The 22,019-nt window shown below is 39.4% G+C and overlaps 1 protein-coding gene across 1 annotated transcript in view; it reads left to right on the top strand.

Moving 5' to 3' along the window:
• Positions 1-22,019, top strand: part of CDK14 (cyclin dependent kinase 14) — a 544,514-nt gene that overhangs the window by 446,161 nt on the left and 76,334 nt on the right. Inside the window, exon 14 of the mRNA XM_040644288.1 lies at positions 3,966-4,109. Coding sequence (XP_040500222.1) covers positions 3,966-4,081 — 116 coding nt within the window. The 3' untranslated portion in view covers positions 4,082-4,109. The remainder of the gene's footprint in view (positions 1-3,965; positions 4,110-22,019) is intronic.

The raw sequence follows: 22,019 nt of genomic DNA, 5'->3' as shown, positions 1-22,019 counted from the left end.
CTTAGTTTATCAGCCAGTGGTTAAATCCAGTTTCTATCAGTAAGTAAATGCCTACACATTATCACTCGGCAGCAGGCTGCCACCGGAGACAGCCTTGTCCCCGTCATTAACAAGCACAATGTATGCAGAACACCAGAGGGGAATTAAAACCACAAAAAATACCTCAGGGTGGTATTTTTAATATGAGAATTTAATTTGTAATTTCACAGATTAAGAATTTTGGCTGCATTAATCCCTTTATCAGCTCACAGCAGGCTATTTGCAGAAGCATAACCATAAGGCGATATTCATTGGCAGAAACACGTCTTTGCATTAACGTTAAACATCAGGAGCAGTGAAACCTTTTGAAGGGGGGAGAATAAAGATGAAAAATCATTATATTTTTAAAGCAAGATTCTGCTAAATGCCTCCGGTAACAATTTTGAGTTACAGAAATGCTATTTCTGTGTCTGGCAGATAATCATTATGAAGCATAAATCCAGTCCCAAGAAAGGACAATCCCAGTATTAAATACTATAGTTGTTTCCATTTAGAACAAGGTGGTAGTCCTTGTAAACATGTTTACAAAACAAAATTCCTAGACTTCGGAAACTTTGGGAGCTAGTTCTTTTAGGCGAAATGACTGTTTCCGGGGACTCTGTTATCTAGGTTAATATTCTACAGACTACATTTAGAAATTATTCAAATTAAATTTCTCATTAGTATGGAATCTGATAAAAGCTCACCACCTGGCAAACGGCAGCAGCGAGGGTGATATCCTCAAGTGTTTCCTTTTCCAAAGAGATTTGAAAGGAGGTCCACCCGGGAAGAAGTGTTGCAGAATGAAGAAATGGCTTGTCTAATAAATAAATAAATAAATAAATAAGATGGATCGTCTTAAGCAACCAAGTACTGGTTTAGATTTATCACATCCAAGAACCTCACTGTATTAGTCTGCTCAGGCTGCTGTAACAAAATACACCCTAGCCTGTGAGGGCTTAAACAACTACCATTTATTTCCCTTCGTTCTGGAAGCTAGGATGTCCAAGATAGAGGTGCTGGTGTATTTTGTTCCTGGTGAAGCCTCTCCCTGGCTTGCAGAAAGCCACCTCGCTATATCCTCACAGGGCAGAGAGAACAGTCTCTCCCTCTCTCTTCCTCTTTGTATGAAGACCCTGATACATGTGGGCGCCACCCTCACGAACTCCTGTAACTCTAATAACTACCCAAAGACTCTGTCTCCAGATACCATCACGTTGGGGATTAAGGTTTCAATATAAGAATTTGGGAGGGATACAATTGAGTCCATAGTGCTTACATCTTAAAAATAGTTTAAAGCGGTTTTTAAAAGAATGTCCACAAAAGGAAAACATGTATGCAAACAGAAAGCAAAACCAGGTTAAAAGGAGAAAATTGGAACAAAAATAAATTGAAAGTGGGCTTGAGCCTTCTTGGCTTACTTTAATACATCCGACTCTGTGAGGAGGGTATCAAGTGTTGTTAGAATCTTGGTTACACAAAGTACCGCATTTGTTCCATGGATTCATCATAAAAATTAAGTTATATGCTTATGTCAGACTCTTCTCTGCTTTGGAAGATCATTTAACACTATAATAACTTTCTTTGCTATACTGTCCCTTAAAATCTCACTAGTTTACATGATACCACAATTTAGAAGTCATGTGTTAGCGTGTCGCCAAAGGGGGAATTAAGAATTCATCAAGCAAGAATAGTGATACCTGGGGATCTGGTAGTTAAAGCTGGCTAATTCTGGTGGCACCCCGTCATTCTCCCTCTGTTCTGAAACCCCAACAGCCTTGCCCCACTTCTACACAGAAATTTAATTGCAGGGAAGGAAATGGAGGGCTGATTTAGAAGAAATTCATTACTTTTCCCAAATACACCACAGGGCATTCTCCTGTGTATACTATCAAGTTACATAAATTATTGAAGCCGAACTACCCTTGTCAAAGTAAATGAACAAAATACACTTCATAGCGCAGAGTCCTTGATTTTATTACATTCATTTGCTAATTCACAAAACTCAGATCTGCAGTAAAAGAAGGCCAGCAAATTGGTGCAGTGTGAAGAGCACCAAACTGGGAATCAGACCACCTGGATTCCAGCTTCAGCTCTCCTGGGAACTAGCTGGGCAACTTTGGGCAAGTGCCTTGGTCTCCTTGGGTTACTGATTTCTCATTTAGAGACACAGTGATCCCTAAGACCTTTCCAGCTCTGATGTTTATGAGTTTTCCTACTCAATCCTATATACGTCCTGTATATTATCCTAAAACAACATTATAGCCATTAATGTAGCCTCATGCCATCTTCCTAAAAATAAAACAAACACACCCGGTTCATATACATTTACTGGTTCCAGTTCCTAGACTTCCATTCTCTCCTGAGTCCCGTTGAACAAGGCTTTCATGCCCAAGACACCGGAACTGCTGTTCTTAAAGTCTCTGTCCATCAGTCTTTCCCTAGCCTTCATCTAGATCCATCAACAGAATTCAGCACGACTGTCCACTATCACCTCCTAGTAACATTTCCTTCACTTGGATTCCAGGACAGGACTCTCCCGTGGCTTTCCTGTTGCTTCCCTACACTCTCCTCTTCTGACCTCTTTGTGGATTTCTCCTCATCTGCCAGCCCTCTCACTTTTAGCATGCTCTAGAGCATAATCCTCAGGTCTTTCTGTCTACATACACTCCCCAGAGCCTCTGTGATCTCATTCAGTCTCATGATTTTAGGTATCATCTTACATTGACAGCTTCCAAATTGCTATCTCCAGTCCCACCTTCCCTGCCTCCAGGCTTGCATATTCAGCCAACTATTCAGCATCTCCATTTGGCCCTCTAGGAGGCATCTCGAACTTAATATCACCAAAATTGAATTGATCTTCCCCCCAGACTTGCTCCTTCTGTCCTCTCCCCCTTGTCAATAAATGGCAACATTGTTCTTCCCACTGATGGAAGGTGTCCTCGATGCCTCTTCTTTTGTCACACTCAAACCCAGTTCTTCCACAGACCCTGTTGGCACTCCCTTCCAAAGAGATCAAGGACACACCACTCCTCACTTCTTCACTGCTATTGCCCTGCCCCAAGTCACTCCCCATCTTCTCTCACCTGTATTTTACCAATAGCCTTCCATTTTGCCTGCTTCTCATCTAGCTTCTTGGATCAGCCCTTGCTCTTTCTTCTTCCTATCGTTTATGCTTGCTTTTTCTCTAGATTTGTGCCTGCCTTGCTCTCTCACCTCCTTGGGTCTCCACTCAAATGTACCTTATCAAGAAAGCCCTGGGGGCGTCGGGGTGGCTCAGTCAGTTAAGCATCCAACTCTTGATTTCAGCTCAGGTCTTGATCTCGGGGTTGTGAGTTCAAGCCCCACACTGGGTTCCATGCTGTGTGTGGAACCTACTCAAAAACAGAAAAGAAAAAAAAAAAGAAAGCCTTCACTGACCTTCTTCCACCCCAGCATTTCCAGTTTCTCTTCCCTGCTTTATTTTTTTTCATAACACTTACTGCTAGTTGATATATTTGGTTATTTATCATCTGTCTCCCCTGAATGGAATCAACAAGAACATGGATTTCTTTTCATTCTGGTTTATACACTGCAGGATTCCAAGATACCTAGAACAGTGTGGGGCTCCATAAATATTTCTCCGGTGCATTAATGAAAGAATGGCATGAAGGAAGTGCAAGATATGTTGTTTCCAACCCAAGTTCGTTGTTCTAGATGAGAGAAATATGAGCACGAATATCAACCGCCCTGTCGTTCTGAAGGGAAGGCAGACAATGCTGATGTATGTGTGTATAAATCTGTGTCACTGTGTCTGTGGCTATTACCACTGGACATTTCAGAGCCCAACACATACCATGATGTTTTACGGGCTGGATGTGTGAAACTGCATCTCAGTGTACGTTTACAAGGAAAGATTATAAATGATCTATAAATATTTAAATGGAAACTCTCTATTCTGTCCACAGTGTCTTCTATTTTTACTGTCCCAAACGTAAGATTGCAGCCAGAAGCTGGAGAAAGCATGCGGGCCTTCGGGAAAAACAATAGTTATGGCAAAAGTCTATCAAATAGCAAACACTGATGAGCACAGCGTTCTCAAGAAAGCACAGGTAAGGTGACCTCCTTTGCCTGGGAACTAACAATGAATAGACATTGAATAGATCTTTTAAATGAAATATTTCAGATTCCTTTTGTCCCCCCCTACATGTGCTGTGAATCTCTTGTGTTCATTATGGCTTTCCTCACGGAGTCTACCGAGGAGGCTACAGTTAGTCGTATTTTCAGGTACCTGCTGGATCCTAGCCAAAATTGTAGTTTATTTATGCAGTCATAAACAAACCATTTCAGTTCTAAGCAAATCATGGTAACTACTCATACATTCTTCATTGAGGTTAGAGAAAGGTTAACCTTGGGCTGTATCTAAGTCACAGAGTTACTTATTGGGCCCACACAATTTTTCAAATTAGTTGCTCTCATTTTAAAATGGAGGGATTTTACACAAAGTCTGGATTCTTAGCTTTTTTTTTTTTTAAATCAACAACTCTGGCAATACTGCACTCACATTCCTGCGAGCATTTTTTGTGTGTATAACTGAATCGTGGCTGCTTCCCTTGGAAAGAACATGCGCTCCCTCGTTTAGCTCAGCTGCCGTGTGGGCTACTTAGCCCACTTCTGAGTCCTCCCTGGCCCCTAGTACAGACCTTATCATGATGAAGCTTTTCTTTTTTTTCCTGTTCGATTCCTTGACCTCTGCTATTCTGCAGATAGAAAGTGTCATCTAAACAAGGCAATCTCTAGCATGTCGCCTGTTCTAGTCACACATGCTTCACAGAAACAAGCAGAAGACAGCCACTTCTGAAAAGGCTGTGTCTTTATTGCCAGATGGAAAAGTCTGGAATTTTTTTGGAATTTTATGCCTATATATATCTTTCTGTTTAATGTAACATAACTCTGAAGCGAATGGAGAACACACTTTTTTGTGGGGAAGCCCATATGTGTTCCTTGCTCATGTGGATATTCAGTAATTACATGTTCCAGTGAAGGAGATAGACAGCATTGCAAGAGCCCCTCTTCCTTTTTCTCCTTCTTAATACGAAATATGTTAATAGGCTGAATTGCCAGCAGGGCAAAAGGGACGAATAGAGCTGTCCACCATATCTTAGGGGTGATTTGCCAAAACCTGGAGCTGTGTGGGGGACTTCACTGTTGCCTTCATCAATGTGGGGCCAATTTTGGCCTCTCAGGAATATGGTGGTGGTTTTTGAATGATGGAAATGAAAGATGGCCAGGTAAAACACGGCGTATAAATGCCAGTCAGAAAATGTTGCTATAGACTCCCTGCTCCTCCAACTTAAGAGTAAGATTCTTCATCCTTCACGTTATTTCTCCCCATTGGATACAAAGCTACCTAGAAGCACAAGTTCACTCCCTCCCTGGTGTTTGTACTCCCTTTCTGAATTTCAGTTGGTCACGCAAAGAGTGGGCTGAGTTACCTCCTGGTTCTGAGAACAGTTTTAATTGATGCGGTTTGTAGCATATGCTTTTTAAAGTATTTAACCTGCATAATGAGGGCACCTGGCTTTAGAAATCCCGCAGCCCATTCAGTAAAACAAAACCAAAGTTGGACTTTATTTGTGCTACCACACGCACCCAGGCACACAGGCAAGCTTGACTTTCAGTCACAGGGCTGTGTATCTTTTCTTCTCTGCTCTTTTAATATCTCTCTGACCTGAGCCTACCTAGCCAGTCAAAGCTGCTAGAAGGTGCTTCAGGTCAACTTCTTGCAAAATCAAATCAAGCTGACTGGACAGAAACACTGCCCGTAAGGTCTCAGAAATTGCTAATTAAAAAGGAGGTTTGTAAAGAGGTGCTCAGAACCTCAGTCATCCGTATTTGAAAAGCTTTTACAAAAATGTGTTTTCTTTGCTTTCGAGCTAGATTTAAGGTTATACAAACTCCTTCCTCTAGAATTATTTGATAATAATACAAATATGTTTCCTTTGAGTTTCCTCCTTTTCACATCAAATATTAAGGCTTTAATATTATCGTGTATGTTGCTTTCTCCCAAATCCAAATACCTCAACTCGAGTCAACATTATATTGAGGAAACATCTAAGTTTTTCTTTTTTTGGAAAAGCTGCAGGGAAACTGGATTCAAAGAGTTTTCTGTCAGCCAACAGAAAAAGAAACCATTTTAATTTCTCACCTTTGTGGGTTTTTAATTTTACTCAAATGAGGTCATCTTACAGATCAAGTAGTACAGCCTATATATTGACCTAATACATCTGTGCAGTGGAACTTATTCAGACCAATAGCTGAATATTAATGTCTATATTGTAGATATGACAGAGCAAAAAGTCTACATAAGTAGGGTATTTGTACAGAAAAACATGTAATTCCCTAGATGTTGATTTTGTTGTTGATGAATTAATTAACTATTTAGAGCAAGCTGTGGCATGTTTAATTTTTCTCAAAAGTCCCAATTCTTTGTAAAGCCCAGAGAGATTGGGAAAAAGAGGTATGGGAAAGAGGTTGAGGGCCCAATGAGGGTAAAACTGTAATCTGGCATTTCAGCCACCTCTCTTTGGGGAGTTGCGCACAGTCAGGGTGAAAAAAGCATTGTATCACTTCTGTTTTTGAAATGATGGAAAACTGTTCTAATCCCTAACTTTCCTCCTATACCTCAGTGCCAAATTGTTTCTAAACTCGCATACTAAGGTCACTTCAATTATTTAGTTAATAATACTGGATTTGCATAAAGTGGCCTTAGTGGAAAAGCTAATGAGAAGCATTTTTCTTTGTAGCAGAAAGCAATTTTGGTTTCATAGTCTTATAACCAGATTAAATGAAAAGAAAACTCCCTGCACCTAAGCTAAAAATGGGGTAGGTGCAGCTGGATGATCAGAATACTGTGCTTCCTACGTGTTGTTACTGCCAAATTGCTAGTAGACTAATGCTTTCATAGATTGTCCCCACTCTTTTTATCAGCATTGAAGGGTAAGACCATCCTAAAGTGTGAGAGAGCCTTAAAATGTGCACTGAAATTTTTCCCAAAGAAAAGACCAGAAGCTATCAAATACCACATCCATTTGTATCACATATTTGCATATAGCAATACCAAACACGCCCCTAGGCTGAGCTTAATTTTCCAGTCATTCTAAATTGAGACGGGAACTGCATGGTCACTCTGTCAACTCCTTTTGCTGAATACAGGGATAAGAAAGACGCTTTGGCATCATTATCTGAACATTCAATAAAGCAGGTGTTCTCAAGCTCTGGGGAGTTTTTAAAAGTGCAGTTTCCCGGGGTCCATGAATCTGCAATTTGAAGGACCCCAAAGAATGTTAATGCAGGTAGCCCTTGAATCACATATGATGAAATCTTCAGTAAATATTCAAGAACTGTATATTTATGAAGTAAAATAATCAACTTTTTGGATCAGGACTGGATAAAAACAAACTAGGAAAATCCATCTCTTCCCTTCCCTTCCTTATTCTTTTAAGGAAGAATAGCGCAGAGTTATGCTATCCAACATGGTAACCCACGGGCCACGTGTGGCTATTTCCATTTAATTTTTAATTAATTAAAATTAAATTAAAATTTGGTTTCCTCAGCAGCAGACCCCCATTTCAAGTGCTCATTAGCTACACATGACTAGTGGCCACATCCTGGGGACAGGGCAGATACAGAACCTTTCCAGCATCACAGAACACTCTACTGGATCGTACTGGTGAAGCCCATTTCCCCTGCCTGCCTTTTAAAAAAGGAATCAGGAAAATTAAACTGCACACAATCAGTAAAAGTATGTTTCAGTTATAGATTATAGCCGTCTAAGAGAAGCTTAAAATGTGTGAGGAAGGGATGCCTTCAAGTGAGAGAACAGGCGGCAGAGGGAGAGGGACAGAGACAGATCATTGAGAATGACAGAAAGAGCTGTGCCGCGGGAACGGGCAAGACCACGAGGGAGTGGGTGTCAGGATCTTACAGGGGAAGGAGACAGGGTCAGGTTTCTTCAGTTAACAGTGGTCTTTGTTGAGGTTGCTTTGGGAAATTAGACAGAACAAGGCTGACAGTCTACGCAGCTTTATAGACAGGCCTCACAAAGACTGGGTGTCCATCAGAATCCAACAGTAGCTTTATTTTGTCTACCACCTTCACCACCACCCCAGCTCCAGTAACTGCTCCAGCGGAAGCAGCCAGCTGTTGCTGTCCTCTGTGCTGTGGCATTATGGTGCCTAATTTTTTCTGGCTGTGCCTCTGCTAACATTTTCCTCTTCTCTTCATCTCATGATTTCCGCCGACTTGTGTCTGCTTATTCATGAATCCTGCTTATTGTCATTTCCCTTCATCCCTCTATTTCCAGGACAGTCTATCAGTGAGCTCTTTTACTCAGATTCAAACCCTCCTCAGAAGCAGCTCTGATTGGTGTAGGCATCATCATGAAGTGGAAAGCAAAGCTTTGAGCTAGGCTTTTGTGTCAGTCACTCCCTAAGCTGCTGACTGTAGATGGTCCTGGGCCCAGCGCAGAGCCCTGATCCAGTCAGCTGAGCTGTGAACGGGGCCAGTCTTCTCTTAAGGAACCCCTCAGGAGAGAGCTCTGGGTTTAGCCGTCTCTGAAGCTTCTACAAAGCAAGGAGTATAGCCAGAAGGCACCTTGCCTGGCCTGTACACTACCAAGGAAAAAAAAATCAAACAAATATAGAGGGAAATTCCAATTTTAATAGCATAACAGCCTCATCATTGTGTGATATTTTTTGACAAAAGGTTTTTTTAAGCCATGTTGCATTTTCTCAACTCTAGACACAAAAGGAGATAATACTCATTAATACTTACTACAGTGTAGGAAATTCAAGTATTCGTTGTAGCTTTCCTTTAGCAGCAGGAAGTTTCCTGGGTTTTTTCCTGCAAGAACTTATTTTCTGCATGATCCTACAGATTATTTTTTTCCCCTACCAAACAAGTACAGTTTTATTATCTCTGTTGTCTCATGCAATTGACAATAGTTGTGGAAATAACAGGCAGAGGAGGAAACAAACCTTAGTGTTCCTCACAGGTTTTAACTGAAAGAATCCCTGGTTTTTGTCATTACCCCTACATTGCTGCAGATGAAAAAATATATCTTATTCGGGAAATTGACGGTGCTGTGAACAAAGATGCATAATGCATGTTATGAACACCAGATTGAGAAGAGGCTGTAGTGTTGGCAGTTTAGTTTCCCGACCCACCTCCACCCCCCTTTCCTTAGCTTCCCTCCACCCTGGAGAGTCTATCATCGCCTCTGAACTCTGATGCAAAATAGTAGGCTAAGGATGCTTGTCCCTTCTCTTCTCTCCCTTCCTTCTCTGTCCCTCCACCCCTCCCTCTCCTTGAGTCACCTCTGATCCGTACCCTGCATCACCACCAACCCTGTGAATGGATTAGCAAAGGACTCGAAGGCCTTTACTGTCTAAATCTGCTTAATTATGTCCTGGGATTGTCACAAAGGAGAATGAAAATAAAGTTAAATATATCATGCTTCATCCAGGGTGCATTTTTTAAAGTATTTTTTTAGATTGACATAATTTCAGACTTTTAGAAAAGTTGCAAGAATGGTACAAAGAAGTCCTGATACCCTTCACCTTCTTTCCCCAGTGTTTGCATTTTACTACATTTGCTTTATCATATTCATTTTCTCTCTGTCCTTCCCTCTCGCTCTCTCTTTCATACATACACACACACACACACACACACACACACACACACGTGCGTGCGCATTTTTCTAAACCATTGGTTTTACTTACATGGTGCTCCATAACCTTTAACTATTTCAGTGTGCTTTTCTTAAAAGCAGAATTCAGAGTGATATTTTTAAATTAAAAAATAATAACAGTAGTTTTTTTGCCCTTACTTTTCTTTTTCCTTTCTTTGAGAGTTTTTAAAAGCAAAATGGCTGAAAGAGAAGAAACTGGGGTGATGCTCCACAAATTGGTTCGTCAGCCCATGGATTCTCAAAAATTAGCTGTATTTCTGTGATTCAATTTTCCAGGTCAGATGAGCTTTCAAATTGTGGAGTGAGGGTGGGGGAAGGCACTGCAGCTTGCATCTTCTGTCTTTTTAAAACCCAAATTAATTTCTTAGGGACTATTTAGCCAGCAGCATAATATGGATGAAGCTTTCTTATAAGTAATGGGCACAAGATGTGATGTGGCTGGTAAGCAAGATATCTGTGAGAATGCTTGGCCAAACTATTATGAAGTTAGCAGTCACATATAACAAGTAGTTATAATCAGTTCAGGTGCTCTATTTTTCCCTTTCATTTAATGTTGATTCTTATGAATTTGGGATACAGAGGGAATCGTCTATGCCCTAAGTGCACTGTATTGTATTATTAATACCAGGATAGCTGCTGAGTCCCACTAGACAGTCTTTGTGGTCTGCGGATGCTCTAAGAAGTGTCTGAGCATAAAAGGAGGCTGTTTGAGTTGAAGTGGGCTGATGGTCTGGGATGACATTTGAATGCATGGAGGACAATGTCTAAATGACAATGTCGAGAAGAGAAGGCAAAAAGAAGCTTGAAACTATTCCCATTGTCCCACAGATGCTCATCACTCCTGAGATATTCCTCACATGGAAGCTTTGTCTGGGTAGAAACAGGGTGTGGGATCAGGGAGGGATAGACCCTGGGAACGTGGGACAAAAGCCAGGGATTCAGGTCCTTAGGCAGATTAAAATTCCAGAGAGATAGCAAATGTAATGAAAACTGCAACCCAAATATATTTCAAGTCTAACAAAGTTAAAACATTTTAGCTTATTACAAATATATTTAACAAAATGTTTGCAATACTCTGAGATGCTTCTATGAATAAAGGTTTTAAGAACATCAAATTAGTTGTGCAAATGAATAATTTACCGGGTCTTTTTTGGAATTTAGGATAGCTGTTTCCTTTACCAACGCGCGCACACACACACGTGCGCGCGCGCATGCGCGCGCGCACATGCTGTACCCTCACACAGCCAAGTAGAATGATTTTTCAACAGTCCTAGAGTTGTTAGGATAATATCATAGATTAGTCAAAGGATTGTTTTTCCACCCAAGGAAATAATGTACAAGGTCTAGAACAAAAGCAATACCGAAGTTGCAGAAATGGATGGAAATTTATCTCAGAATAGGTATCACCACGTATGCCAAGCATGGAATCAAATACTGCACCGTTAACTTCCGTATTGGGTGAAGTGTTTTTCCTTTAAATTATCCCCATTCTTTTAATGTAGTTTGCATTATGTATAGTGCCCTTGGATTTTTAATTGCTCCGGATTATCATTTTCAATGCAATTAGTAAAATGCCCTCAATTACATATAATAATTACTGTAAATGGGGCTATTGGCCTAATTACTATAAATGGGGAAAGATGTGTGATTATCATGTGCAATTAAATCATGTACAGTATTTATTTTACATTATTACATACAATGGCATAATGATAACACATAGTTATATTGTATCATTCCTTGGTCAACAAATCTACTTCATACTGAGATACCTAGAGTGGTGATCTGTGTACTGGATCTTTCTTCCTAAAGTAATTGGGTTGTTCTGTGGGCTGGGAACCCACTAAATAAACTGATTGTGCACAGAAGAAAAAAATCTGGAAGGAAAAAATTATTTTATCTCCATTAATTAGGAATGCCCAGATTATCCTATGTTGTCAGTGTTAAATCCTCCCTGAGCACAAAGCCAGCCTCCAACATACCTGTTTGTTTTTATGTAAATGGATAAAAATCAACACCCCTAAATGCTGGCAACATTTAAAATATGCCTGGGAAAAAAAAAAAAAAAAAGGTCCTTTCTTCATTGTGGCAAACATGATAATCATCCCTAGTTTACAAATAAATGCACACTTAACAAGCTTATAGCATATAATTAATTCTGCAAAGGATGCTGTTTGGCAGAGTGGGATTAAGAGAATTGCATATTGATAGTGGCAGGAGAAATAAATCTATTTTCTCTGCGTAAGGTAGGGTGTTCTTGTGTTCTCTAGAAACTGGCACATCTCAGAGGTGTTGCTCCCAAAATGATCTCAGGATGGAAAGAAATCCGTAATTACAGAGCCAGGCATTCAGTTGTGTCCTAATTTTCCCACCAGTTTTTCAGTGTTTCAGCTGCCTCAGAGACTTAAAGTATTCTCATTAGGTAGCTGCAGAGGCAACCACTTGCCTACTCCCTCATTCTCTTGTTCGCATTTCCTTTTTTTTTTTTTTTTTTTTTTTTTCCGTTCCTGCCTTGGGAGTGACTGTGAAGATCATTTGCTGGAATGATTGGCAGGTTAGAGGATTCGATCAGATGAGTTCCTCTTAGTGCAGGTCAAAAAGGCTAGTTAGCAGGAGCTGTCGAAAAATGCCAGCAGCATTCGAAATGGGAAATGTCATGACTTCGAGGCAGGGGGTGCCACCTGGAACAGAAAGCCCCCAGCTCATTAGCAAGTTACAGGATGTGGGCTTAACTGGAGGGAGCAGAGAAGGAAAGATAATACCCAATAGGGAAAATGATTGTGAAGTGGAATTGATTTCATGTATAATTTGTTTATCACTGGAGGGGACAAATGCTGTCCTTCTGACATGAGCAGAGGAGTATGGACTATGAATGAAGCAACTTAGCATAATCTCCAGGTTGAGCTTTGGATTTGAAGAATGCAAACTTCTTTATTCTTAACTGTGGAAATGATCAGGTCATGTTACATTAATTAAAGCTGACATACTCTCAAATGTTTTATCTGGGCAATTGTGGCAATTCGACAGAAACGGATAAAGATGGGCAACTTCAGAAAAGAAGAGGGATTTTTCCCCCCTCTGCTGGCATGGAAGACTAGCTCAGTTGCATACTGAATTATAACAGTGCTGGTGTTTATCTTCAGTGGTTAGCTAGGCTGCACAAATCAAACCGGGGTTCTCAATTCTCCTGCAATCTCATTTATAGAAGAGAGCATTTGCCCTTTGGGAGATGTAGATCTAATCCATGTGAAAATATGTATGTACATTTTAGAATATGACTGTATCATATTTTGGTATAATGTTAAAATTGTAGTTTTTTTTAAAGGGGAAGCTCTCCGATTTCATTATTGCCTTGTTGTCAGTTCATCTAGAATTTGATATTTTGCCATAAAGTCAACAACTTAGAGTAGCCATAGTTACAGACAAAACTAAACCAAAAAAAGTGTCCTTACAGGAAAAATTAACCTGCAGTTTGTAAAAAGAGAATGTAATGGCAAAACAGAAAAGAATATTGCCTCGCATGTATTCAGACTGAGCTCCAAATTGAAAGGTTCCAGTATTTCTACGGTGTATGAAATGGGCTTCAGCGTAAAGCCTTTCCCTACATAAATTCCATCAGAAAATGTATTTTCTTTTGATAAGAAACTTTTACGATATCATTTATCTTCTACTTGGAGATCTTCATCTTGTTATTTTAAGTCACAGATGCCACAGCTGCAAGTCTTTCTGGGTGTTTACTAAAGGATGTTTACTCAGCGTCCAGATTTTGGTTAAAGCATATATTTTCGAAATGTCTTTGCCTTGAGTTTTTTTTCTCTTAAATATTGAAACCTTTTACGAGGCAGTTATGAAATAGCCAATGCTTGTTTTATCAAGCAGTCTCAGACTGCTGTCTTAAGTGACTAGGAATCTTAAAACCTCTGAGTCAAAACACTGGTGGAAAATTCATTCTGTTCTGTATTCAGCATAAAAAGCTTAGCATTAAGCTACTGAATATAGCTGTCAAGATATACTGCATTAGTTTTGTCAAATCTAAAACTTTAAACATCAACGTGAATCCACTCATCCCCTCATTTGGGAGTTTTATTGTGTGGTCCAGAATCTGGCCTTTGAAAAAAATATATGAAATACTATTTGAAATGGTTCATCTGAAGTTAAGTTTTTTTTTAATTCTGCCCCAGTAACTCAATTTGTTAATAACTGACAGATGTATTCAAAAAAATGAATAAATCAACTATTTTGAGAGGATTGTCAAAAAAAAAAATTTTTTTTAAGAAGAGAATTGAGTCTAGTCATCCACAAGTGGGCTTCCCATTGTTCGGACTAGTTTTTTAAGTAAGACGCCCTTACCTCTCAAGATGGGCGAGCCGGGGGTGTCTGGCCACGCAGACCCAGAGGGGAATGTGGTGTTTGTGTGCGTGCCTGGTCTCCTCCGTCATCCCTTTCTTCGTTCCCTGCCCTCAACTCAGCCTTCCACAGTCAACTCTACAAACACAGACTTTGTAGAATCTTCTGTATTCTTCTCAATTAATCTTCTCTCCATTAACTAAAATAGTATTTGATAAACATACTGACATTCTTGTATTTATCATTCCCTTTGTTGAATATTTTCACTGCTTTATAGATTGAGTGACCTTGTTGTTAAAAGTTTCACCTTCAGATGTGTGGGTTCCCCTCACATAAGGTCCCCTCAGATAAGACATCCTTATAACTGTCCTCTGAGTCAGCAGTTCTCAGCGTGTGGTCTGAATACCCTGGGGATCCCCAGAGGCTCCATGAGGGTCAAAATTGTTTTCATAATAAAACTACGATGTCCTTTGCCTTTTGCACTGAGTTGACATTTTCAGTCATGGCGCAAAAGCAATGGTAAGTAAAACTCCTGGCTCCCCAGCATGACTCAAGGCAGTGGCACCAAACTGTATTTGTAGGCACTAGTTTTTGGTGTGGGTTTTTGGTTTTTGGTTTTTGTGGGTTTTTTTTTCTTGGTGTTTTAAGTGTTTTTCAAAAGCATTTTTGCTTAATAATGTCCTTCATGAAGAGCTAAAAATTATTCATTTTCTTAAACCTCTCACTTTGAGTAAACGTCTTAATACTCCGTGTGACTAACTGGGACGTTGGCATAAGCCATCTCCATGTACCGAGTTACCATGGTTGTCTCAAGGAGAACCTTTGGTGCAGGTGTTGGAGTTGCAAGGTTTACTAGCTGTTTTTCTTCCTGGCAGACATTTTCTCAAACATAAACAAAAAGTGAGTCTGTCACCCAGGGAAAACAAGTGATAGCCTTTGCTATCAATGATAAAATTAAAGCTTTCAAAGGAAAATTAGAACTTGGGGAAGCTATCGTAAACTTTATTTGCCCCTGGGAGCTTTATAGTTCCCCAAATACTTCTCAAGTGAGATGGGTGGTGATATAAGCAAATGTGATTTTTTTGATATTATGTATATTGAAATGTGTCAACGTTTGAGCAATCTGTAACACATTGAATCCGTATTTTCCAAATGACCAATGCATATCAAATACTATTAGAAAATCACTGCATGGATAAAATATTCACTGGGAGTATGAAATAAAGCAATAGATTTTAAAATAAGGAATGTGAAGAATTCATTGATACCACTTCAGATTTCCCAGTGCAACTGACCCTTAAGAAATGACCCCTTGTTGGGTCGCCTGGGTGGCTTAGTTGGTCAAGCGTCTGCCTTCGGCTCAGGTCGTGATCCTGGGGTCCTGGGATCGAGCCCCGCACCGGGCTCCCTGCTCAGTGGGGAGTCTGCTTCTCCCTGTCCCTTGCCCTCTGCCCCTTGCTGCCACTCATGCTCTCACTCGCTCAGTCTCTCTCTCTCTCAAATAAAATCTTTAAAAAAAATTACCACATGTTGAGTTTTGTTGTAATATAAAAGAATATATAGCCATGATTATCTGAAAATGCTATTAAAATACTTTTTTCTTTTCCAACTATGTATCTGTGAGAGGCCACATTTTCTCCAATAGCTTCAACCAAAACAGTATATCATAGGACAGATTAGATACAGAAGCAGATATGGGAATCCAGCTGTTTTATATTCAGCTAGACATTTTTAAAAAGATTTGCATAATTGTAAAGCCGTGCCACCCACCCTCACTAATTCTGTTTGGAAAATATGGATATTTTTATTAAAGTAATATTTAATGTTAACATAATGGATTTTTAATGAACTAATTAATATTTTAAATTATCCATTTTAGCTTCAAATATGGTAAATATCAATAGTTATAATCCATATATACAAAAGATCTTTGGGGGTCCTCTATAATTTTTTTAAAGATTTATTTACTTATTTTAGAGAGAGAGAGAGAGAGAGTGTGCACACACATGAGTGGGGTGCGGGGCAGATGGAGAGGGAGAGAAGCAGACTCCCTGCTGACTGTGGAGCCCGAGGGGGACCCTGAGATCCTGACCTGAGTGGAAAGCAAGAGTCAGACACTTAACCGACTGAGCCATCCAGGCGCCCCTGGGAGTCTTCTATAATTTTTAAGAGCATGAATTGTCTTAACGGCCAAAAAATGTGAGAGCCACTACTCTCTATCAGCAGTGCCATTCATTAACTCTAACATGCTAATTATGTTGGCAGTGTTTTTCCCCTTTGAATAAATTGCTATTCAGTGCAATCTTTTTTCTTATAAAGTTACCCCAGTTCTAACCATCTAATGAGTATCTCAGTTTTTCCATTTACAATGGGTACAAACCGTTATTCTTGTGTTCACACAGATGCCATCTGAAAGTTACAATAGAGTACCGTTTACTATGCCCTTGATGATTAGAAGGCCAGTTCTTTTTTTTAAGATTTTATTTATTTATTTGAGAGAGAATGAGAGAGATTGCACAAGTTGGGCGGGGGAGCAGCAGGCAGAGGGAGAAGCAGACTCCCCGCTGAGCAGGGAGCCTGATGCGGCTCCATCCCAGGACCCCGGGATCATGACCTGAGCTGAAGGCAGATGCTTAACCTACTGAGCCACCCAGGCGCCCCTAGTAGGCCCATTCTAAGAAAGAATTTTTCTGTATGTTCGTTTTTTGGACTGTAACTGTCCCTTTTTTAAACACATTCGTCTTGACCTCACAGGGAGAGGCTGTGACTAGATGATGCTAAAGCATCCAGCCAGGTCACAGAGCTTGTGTATAGGACTCAGCAGGACTAGCAGGACAGCACCCAGAGCAGACTCGTGGTAAATTCAATGTCTTTCAGGAGAATGAACTCAGGTCTTTCCCTGCCCACTGCTATGAGATAACTCGCAGATATCTGGGTGCATTTGGGGGTTCAGAATTGAAAGTAACTACTCAGAACCAGTAGTGGTCAGATTAGAGTTGTATTTTTTTTTAACTCTTTATCTTGAAATACTTTTAAATTTACAGAAGAGTTGTAAAGCCAGTGCAGAAAGCTATACCATTCACCCAACTTCTAATATTAACAAACTTTATAACTGTGGTACATTTACCAATTTCAGAAATTAATGTAGGTCCCATACCAGTAATTAGACTACAACCATGTTTGTGGTTCGCCTGTTTTCATACTTCTATCCTTCTGTTCCAGGAGCCCATCCAGGGTAGCACACTGCGTTTAATCATCATGTCTCCTTACTCTCATCTGGTCTGTGATAGTTTCTCAATAGTCTCTTGTTTTTCATGACCTTGATTCTTTTGAAGAGTACTGTTCAGGCATTTTGTAGGATGTCCCTCATGATGTTGTCTCATGGTGTTGGAGTTCAGGGAAGAGTACCACCCAGATGAAGTGCTCTTCTCCTCACACCATGTCAGGAAGTACATGATGTCCATAGGCCTTATCACCAGTCATGTTGACCTCGATCACTAGGTTAAGACAGGTGAGGTTTTAAAGCCACTGTGATATTCAGAAAGTAAAATCAGAAAAGCGGGAAGTCTGGGACAGATTCTCAGTCAGATCGAAGGAATTCAAGATGAGTTCCTGAACTAAGGACAGGGCTGCTTGATGTCGGAATCAGAAGTGGGGGGGATATTACTCTCGAGGCTCAGACCTTCCGACTGAAAATGGATAGAAATGGAGGAGAGGAGTCACTGGGAGAGAGGACAGTGTCCGAGTTAGGAAATCAGAGATGTTCCAGCATCTGCTCATGATCAATGATAGAATTTAGCAACATGTCTGACAGAGTGTGAAATATATTTCGTGAACATGAATAAATGTATAGCTATTTTGCACATGTTGGGAATAAAGCCAAAGTTTCAGCCCTCCTGTACTGAAGTCTCCTGGGATTTGTCTATCTTCCCCACTAGAATCTAAGTGTCAGCCTACAGGAATTTGGTTACATTTTATCCTCATTTCACAATTTTATCTCCATTTCCTAGTATAACACATAATTTATGCTCATTAAATATTTTTTTTTAAGATTTTATTTATTTATTTGACAGAGAGAGAGAGAGCCAGTGAGAGAGGGAACACAGGCAGGGGGAGCGGGAGAGGAAGAGGCAGGCTCCCAGTGGAGGAGCCTGATGTGGGGCTCGATCCCAGAACTCCAGGGAGTTCTCACGCCCTGAGCCCAAGGCAGACGCTTAACTACTGAGCCACCCAGGCGCCCCCTCATTAAATATTTTTAAATGTTGACTGAATTAGTGAATATCCAACTAACTCAATGTACCATAATCTCCTGTTCTTTTAGCAAATATTTTTTGAGTAGCCGTTATACTGGTGCTATTCTACCAAGGAGCGAATAGGACAGTTTCTAGCTTCAAGACCCTCACAATTTAGAGACATAGATAAGAACATTTAAATTTCAGGATGATGAAAGCTACGGTAGAAGTTTGCATGAAGCTACGTGAGAGACAGATGAGGTAAAAATTAATTATGCCAGCAGAGCTTGGAAAGGTCTCACAAAGGAAGAGATTTTGAGCCAAGGGAGGAATTATATTTTCCATGGGCATGAAGGAGAAGGGTGTTTTCTCACAGAGGAAACACTGAGAGCAAAGTCATGTCACAAAGTGTAGCATCACAGGGAATGGAGTGGTACAGCTAAAGAGCATGGCTAGGAGGAGTGAGAAGGGACAGAACTGAAAATGGGATTTGAAGCTGGATTGTGAAGGGGCTGAAATGGCGTGCTAAAGAGTTTGCATTTTAATGTGATTGCCCATTGGGAAATATATACGACTTCCTGGTCAGATACAGAAGAATCAAAACATCTTAAAGCTGGGAAGATCCTTTAGGGATCATATAACAACTTGAAAGAAGATCTAGTATTTTTTTTTTCTTTTCTTTGAACTTCTTATTATGATAAATCATGTCTTGAAATTAAGCAAAGAAAATGCATAAAATTCCATTCACAGTTATATCTAACAATATTAGAATATTAGAAATTATACCAATATTTACTCTCCTTTTTGACTGAAAACCTATTCATCCTTCAGCCCTAAAGTTTTGTGAATCTATTATAAGTATTGTTCCTTTAGTATATACATTTTTCAACATGTACGTAACATGTTTCTTGGAAGGTTATGCATGAATAATTTTAGTTGAAACAGTATGCCTTCTCTGTTTACATACCTTTTTGTGAAATGAATAATGACGCCCTTAATTTAAGTTTTCTGAATAGGTAGAATTTCAATATGAAATTTAGGAAAATGCAAAAACTAAAACGTGAGATAACTAGTTTTGCAGGGATAAAAATTTAAGGCAGTTTCTTTTGTAGTATTGTAATAATTTTGAATGGTGACAGATGGTAACTATACTTATCATGGTAAGCATTTCATAACATATATATATATACATATACATATTTCATATATACACACATACAGAAACATATGTATATATGTATTTTATACACACACACACATATGAAATTGCTATATTGTATACCTGAAACTAATATAATACTATCAACTATACTTCAATTTAAAAAATTAAAATAATTTTTGAAATTGAAAAAAATGTTTAAGAATTTAATATCTTCATGGTCTTAATTGTAATGTGGTCAGCACTCAGTAGGTGTGCAAAAGTTATTTTCATGAATAAATTCAAACAGATATTTATAAGCTTTAAGTTCCTATAAGAGTAAACTCTAGTTTTCCTACCCATTTTTGCCTAAATCAAAATAAACCGTTAAGTATTTGAAGATCTTAAAGTCTGTCTAATCAATCACTTAAAACCACCTAATATTTAGTAACTCAATAACATTTTTGATTATGATGACAATAATGACAGAGAAAAAATGTTAAAATGTCTAACAATAAGACAGATTAGACATAAATTATTTAGAATGGGTGACTTAAATATTTTTATAAGAAATTATTGATTAAAGTGTACCAAACTAGATGGAATATTATAACAGCCTTAAAAATTATAGTCATAAAAGTAATGAACATGCAGAAATACATGGGATAATGTGAAGAAAGAACATTCTGCTTATATATGTAAAACTTACATGTAAGGAAAAATGACAATGGAAATACATTAAATTGGTATATCCCTGGTTTAGCAGAGAAAAATAGATTTATAAATTTTATTGCATAACTAAGAAAGTCAGTTAATTTACAGTTTTATAGCAATGGTAGATTCTCACTATAATTCCAACCACAGAGCCATCTTGAATGGGTCCCAGCTCTCTTTGATGTTCTCTGATTACCAGACTTTCCTCCTTAGATAGTAGCATATGATGAAGAGTCAAATACCAAGCCAAATAAACTCATTTATAACCACAGAGCATTTTGTAATTTAAAGTATTTTCTGTTACTTCTAAGAAAAGCTGGTACATTGACACTAGAAATAGCAGTGTCCAGATAATTAAGGAATAGCATGGAAACATAGTTTAGGCAAAGCAACTAGAAGAGCTAAAGTAATCACACCAGAATAAAAATTTGGAACTCCAGATTCTTCACCTTCTGCTTATCTGAATAAATCTTTCAAAAGGCTCTTTTTCAAGACTTTTTTAATGGAACATTGTCTCCTTCCTATGCCAAGACTTAACTGCACAACATTGTCCTGTGTGTTGAGAACATGGAGACATTGCAAGGAAGCCATGACTGTTTTCCAGTTAAATCCATTTAACTGCACCTCAACAGCTCATGGCTGATGGAGAGTCTTCGAGGTAAATAATGTATGACTTCACCTCATCCCCAGAACTTCTCCTGATCATGATAGCATTGGTCTGCCTGCAAATCTCCTGCTTTGCATAATACAGTCCAGTGGTCCACTGTCCACTTGCCAGGACCTGAAATGTTTGCAGGAGGTCAGAAATTAAGATTCTTGACCTTCTCTCTGTCTTGTCTACAGCTTAAGGATGAAGAAGAAAGGCTGGTGAGGACAAAATCATTACCTTTTATTTGTACCTTTTATCTGTAATGCAGGGTGAAAATAAATTTTGAGAAGACAAACATATAGGTGGGGACACCTGGGTGGCTCAGTCGTTAAGTGTCTGCCTTCGGCTCAGGTCATGATCCCAGGGTTCTGGGATCGAGCCCCTCATCAGGCTCCCTGCTCAGCGGGAAGCCTGCTTCTCCCTCTCCCACTCCCCCTACTGGTGTTCCCTCTCTTGCTGTGTCTCTCTCTGTCCAATAAATAAATAAAATCTTAAAAAAAAAAAAAGAAAAGAAAAGAAAAACAAATAGGTGAAGAAAAATGCATTTGTAGAATTTTTGTATCATGTCTCTGCACAAACATACATATTTATATTTATACATATTTATATATTTGTGTCAAGGAAACAATTTGTTTCACTTTTAATTCTTTTTCACTTTCTTTGTGACTTCCCATGCAATACTTCACCATTCAGTAAGCTTTGCTTTTTGAACTGTCTGTTTTCCTATAGTTTCTAATTTCTACCTTCATTCCATCTCTTGACTTGAAATATTCCCTGGGAGGAGTGAAAAAAGAAAAGTGTATGTGTGTGGTGGGGGGCGGCTGCGTGGGGTGGAAAGAAGGCAGAGGGAGGGAGACTGCTGAGGGGGAGAAAAGATTTAAATGAGAACTAGAATGAATGCCTCACTTGTTGGCTTTTAGCACAATTACCATACCTTAGGAAATATGCAGGGAATAGTTAATTATGACTAAATGAGCCCCTTTTAGAGCCAGTGGCAGGCCCAGGGAGCCGACTGTCAGAGCCGTGAAGGATGTTGAATTGGAAGGCTGGTCTCCATGTCAGGCAGGCGGTGGTCTGCCAGGGAAGCCAGACAGAGAAAAGATAGCTGGGTGAGAGTAGCCTCAGACAAGGGAGCCACGGATGGCATTTGCATACTTTTCCTGCAAAGGGGGTTTAATCCAAAGAAAGGAG

Source organism: Ursus maritimus, unplaced genomic scaffold, assembly GCF_017311325.1.
Source record: "Ursus maritimus isolate PB19 unplaced genomic scaffold, ASM1731132v1 scaffold_3, whole genome shotgun sequence".
NCBI lineage: Eukaryota > Metazoa > Chordata > Mammalia > Carnivora > Ursidae > Ursus > Ursus maritimus.
Note: the sequence above shows the minus strand (reverse complement) of the source record. Positions and strands in the feature narration are given on the sequence as shown.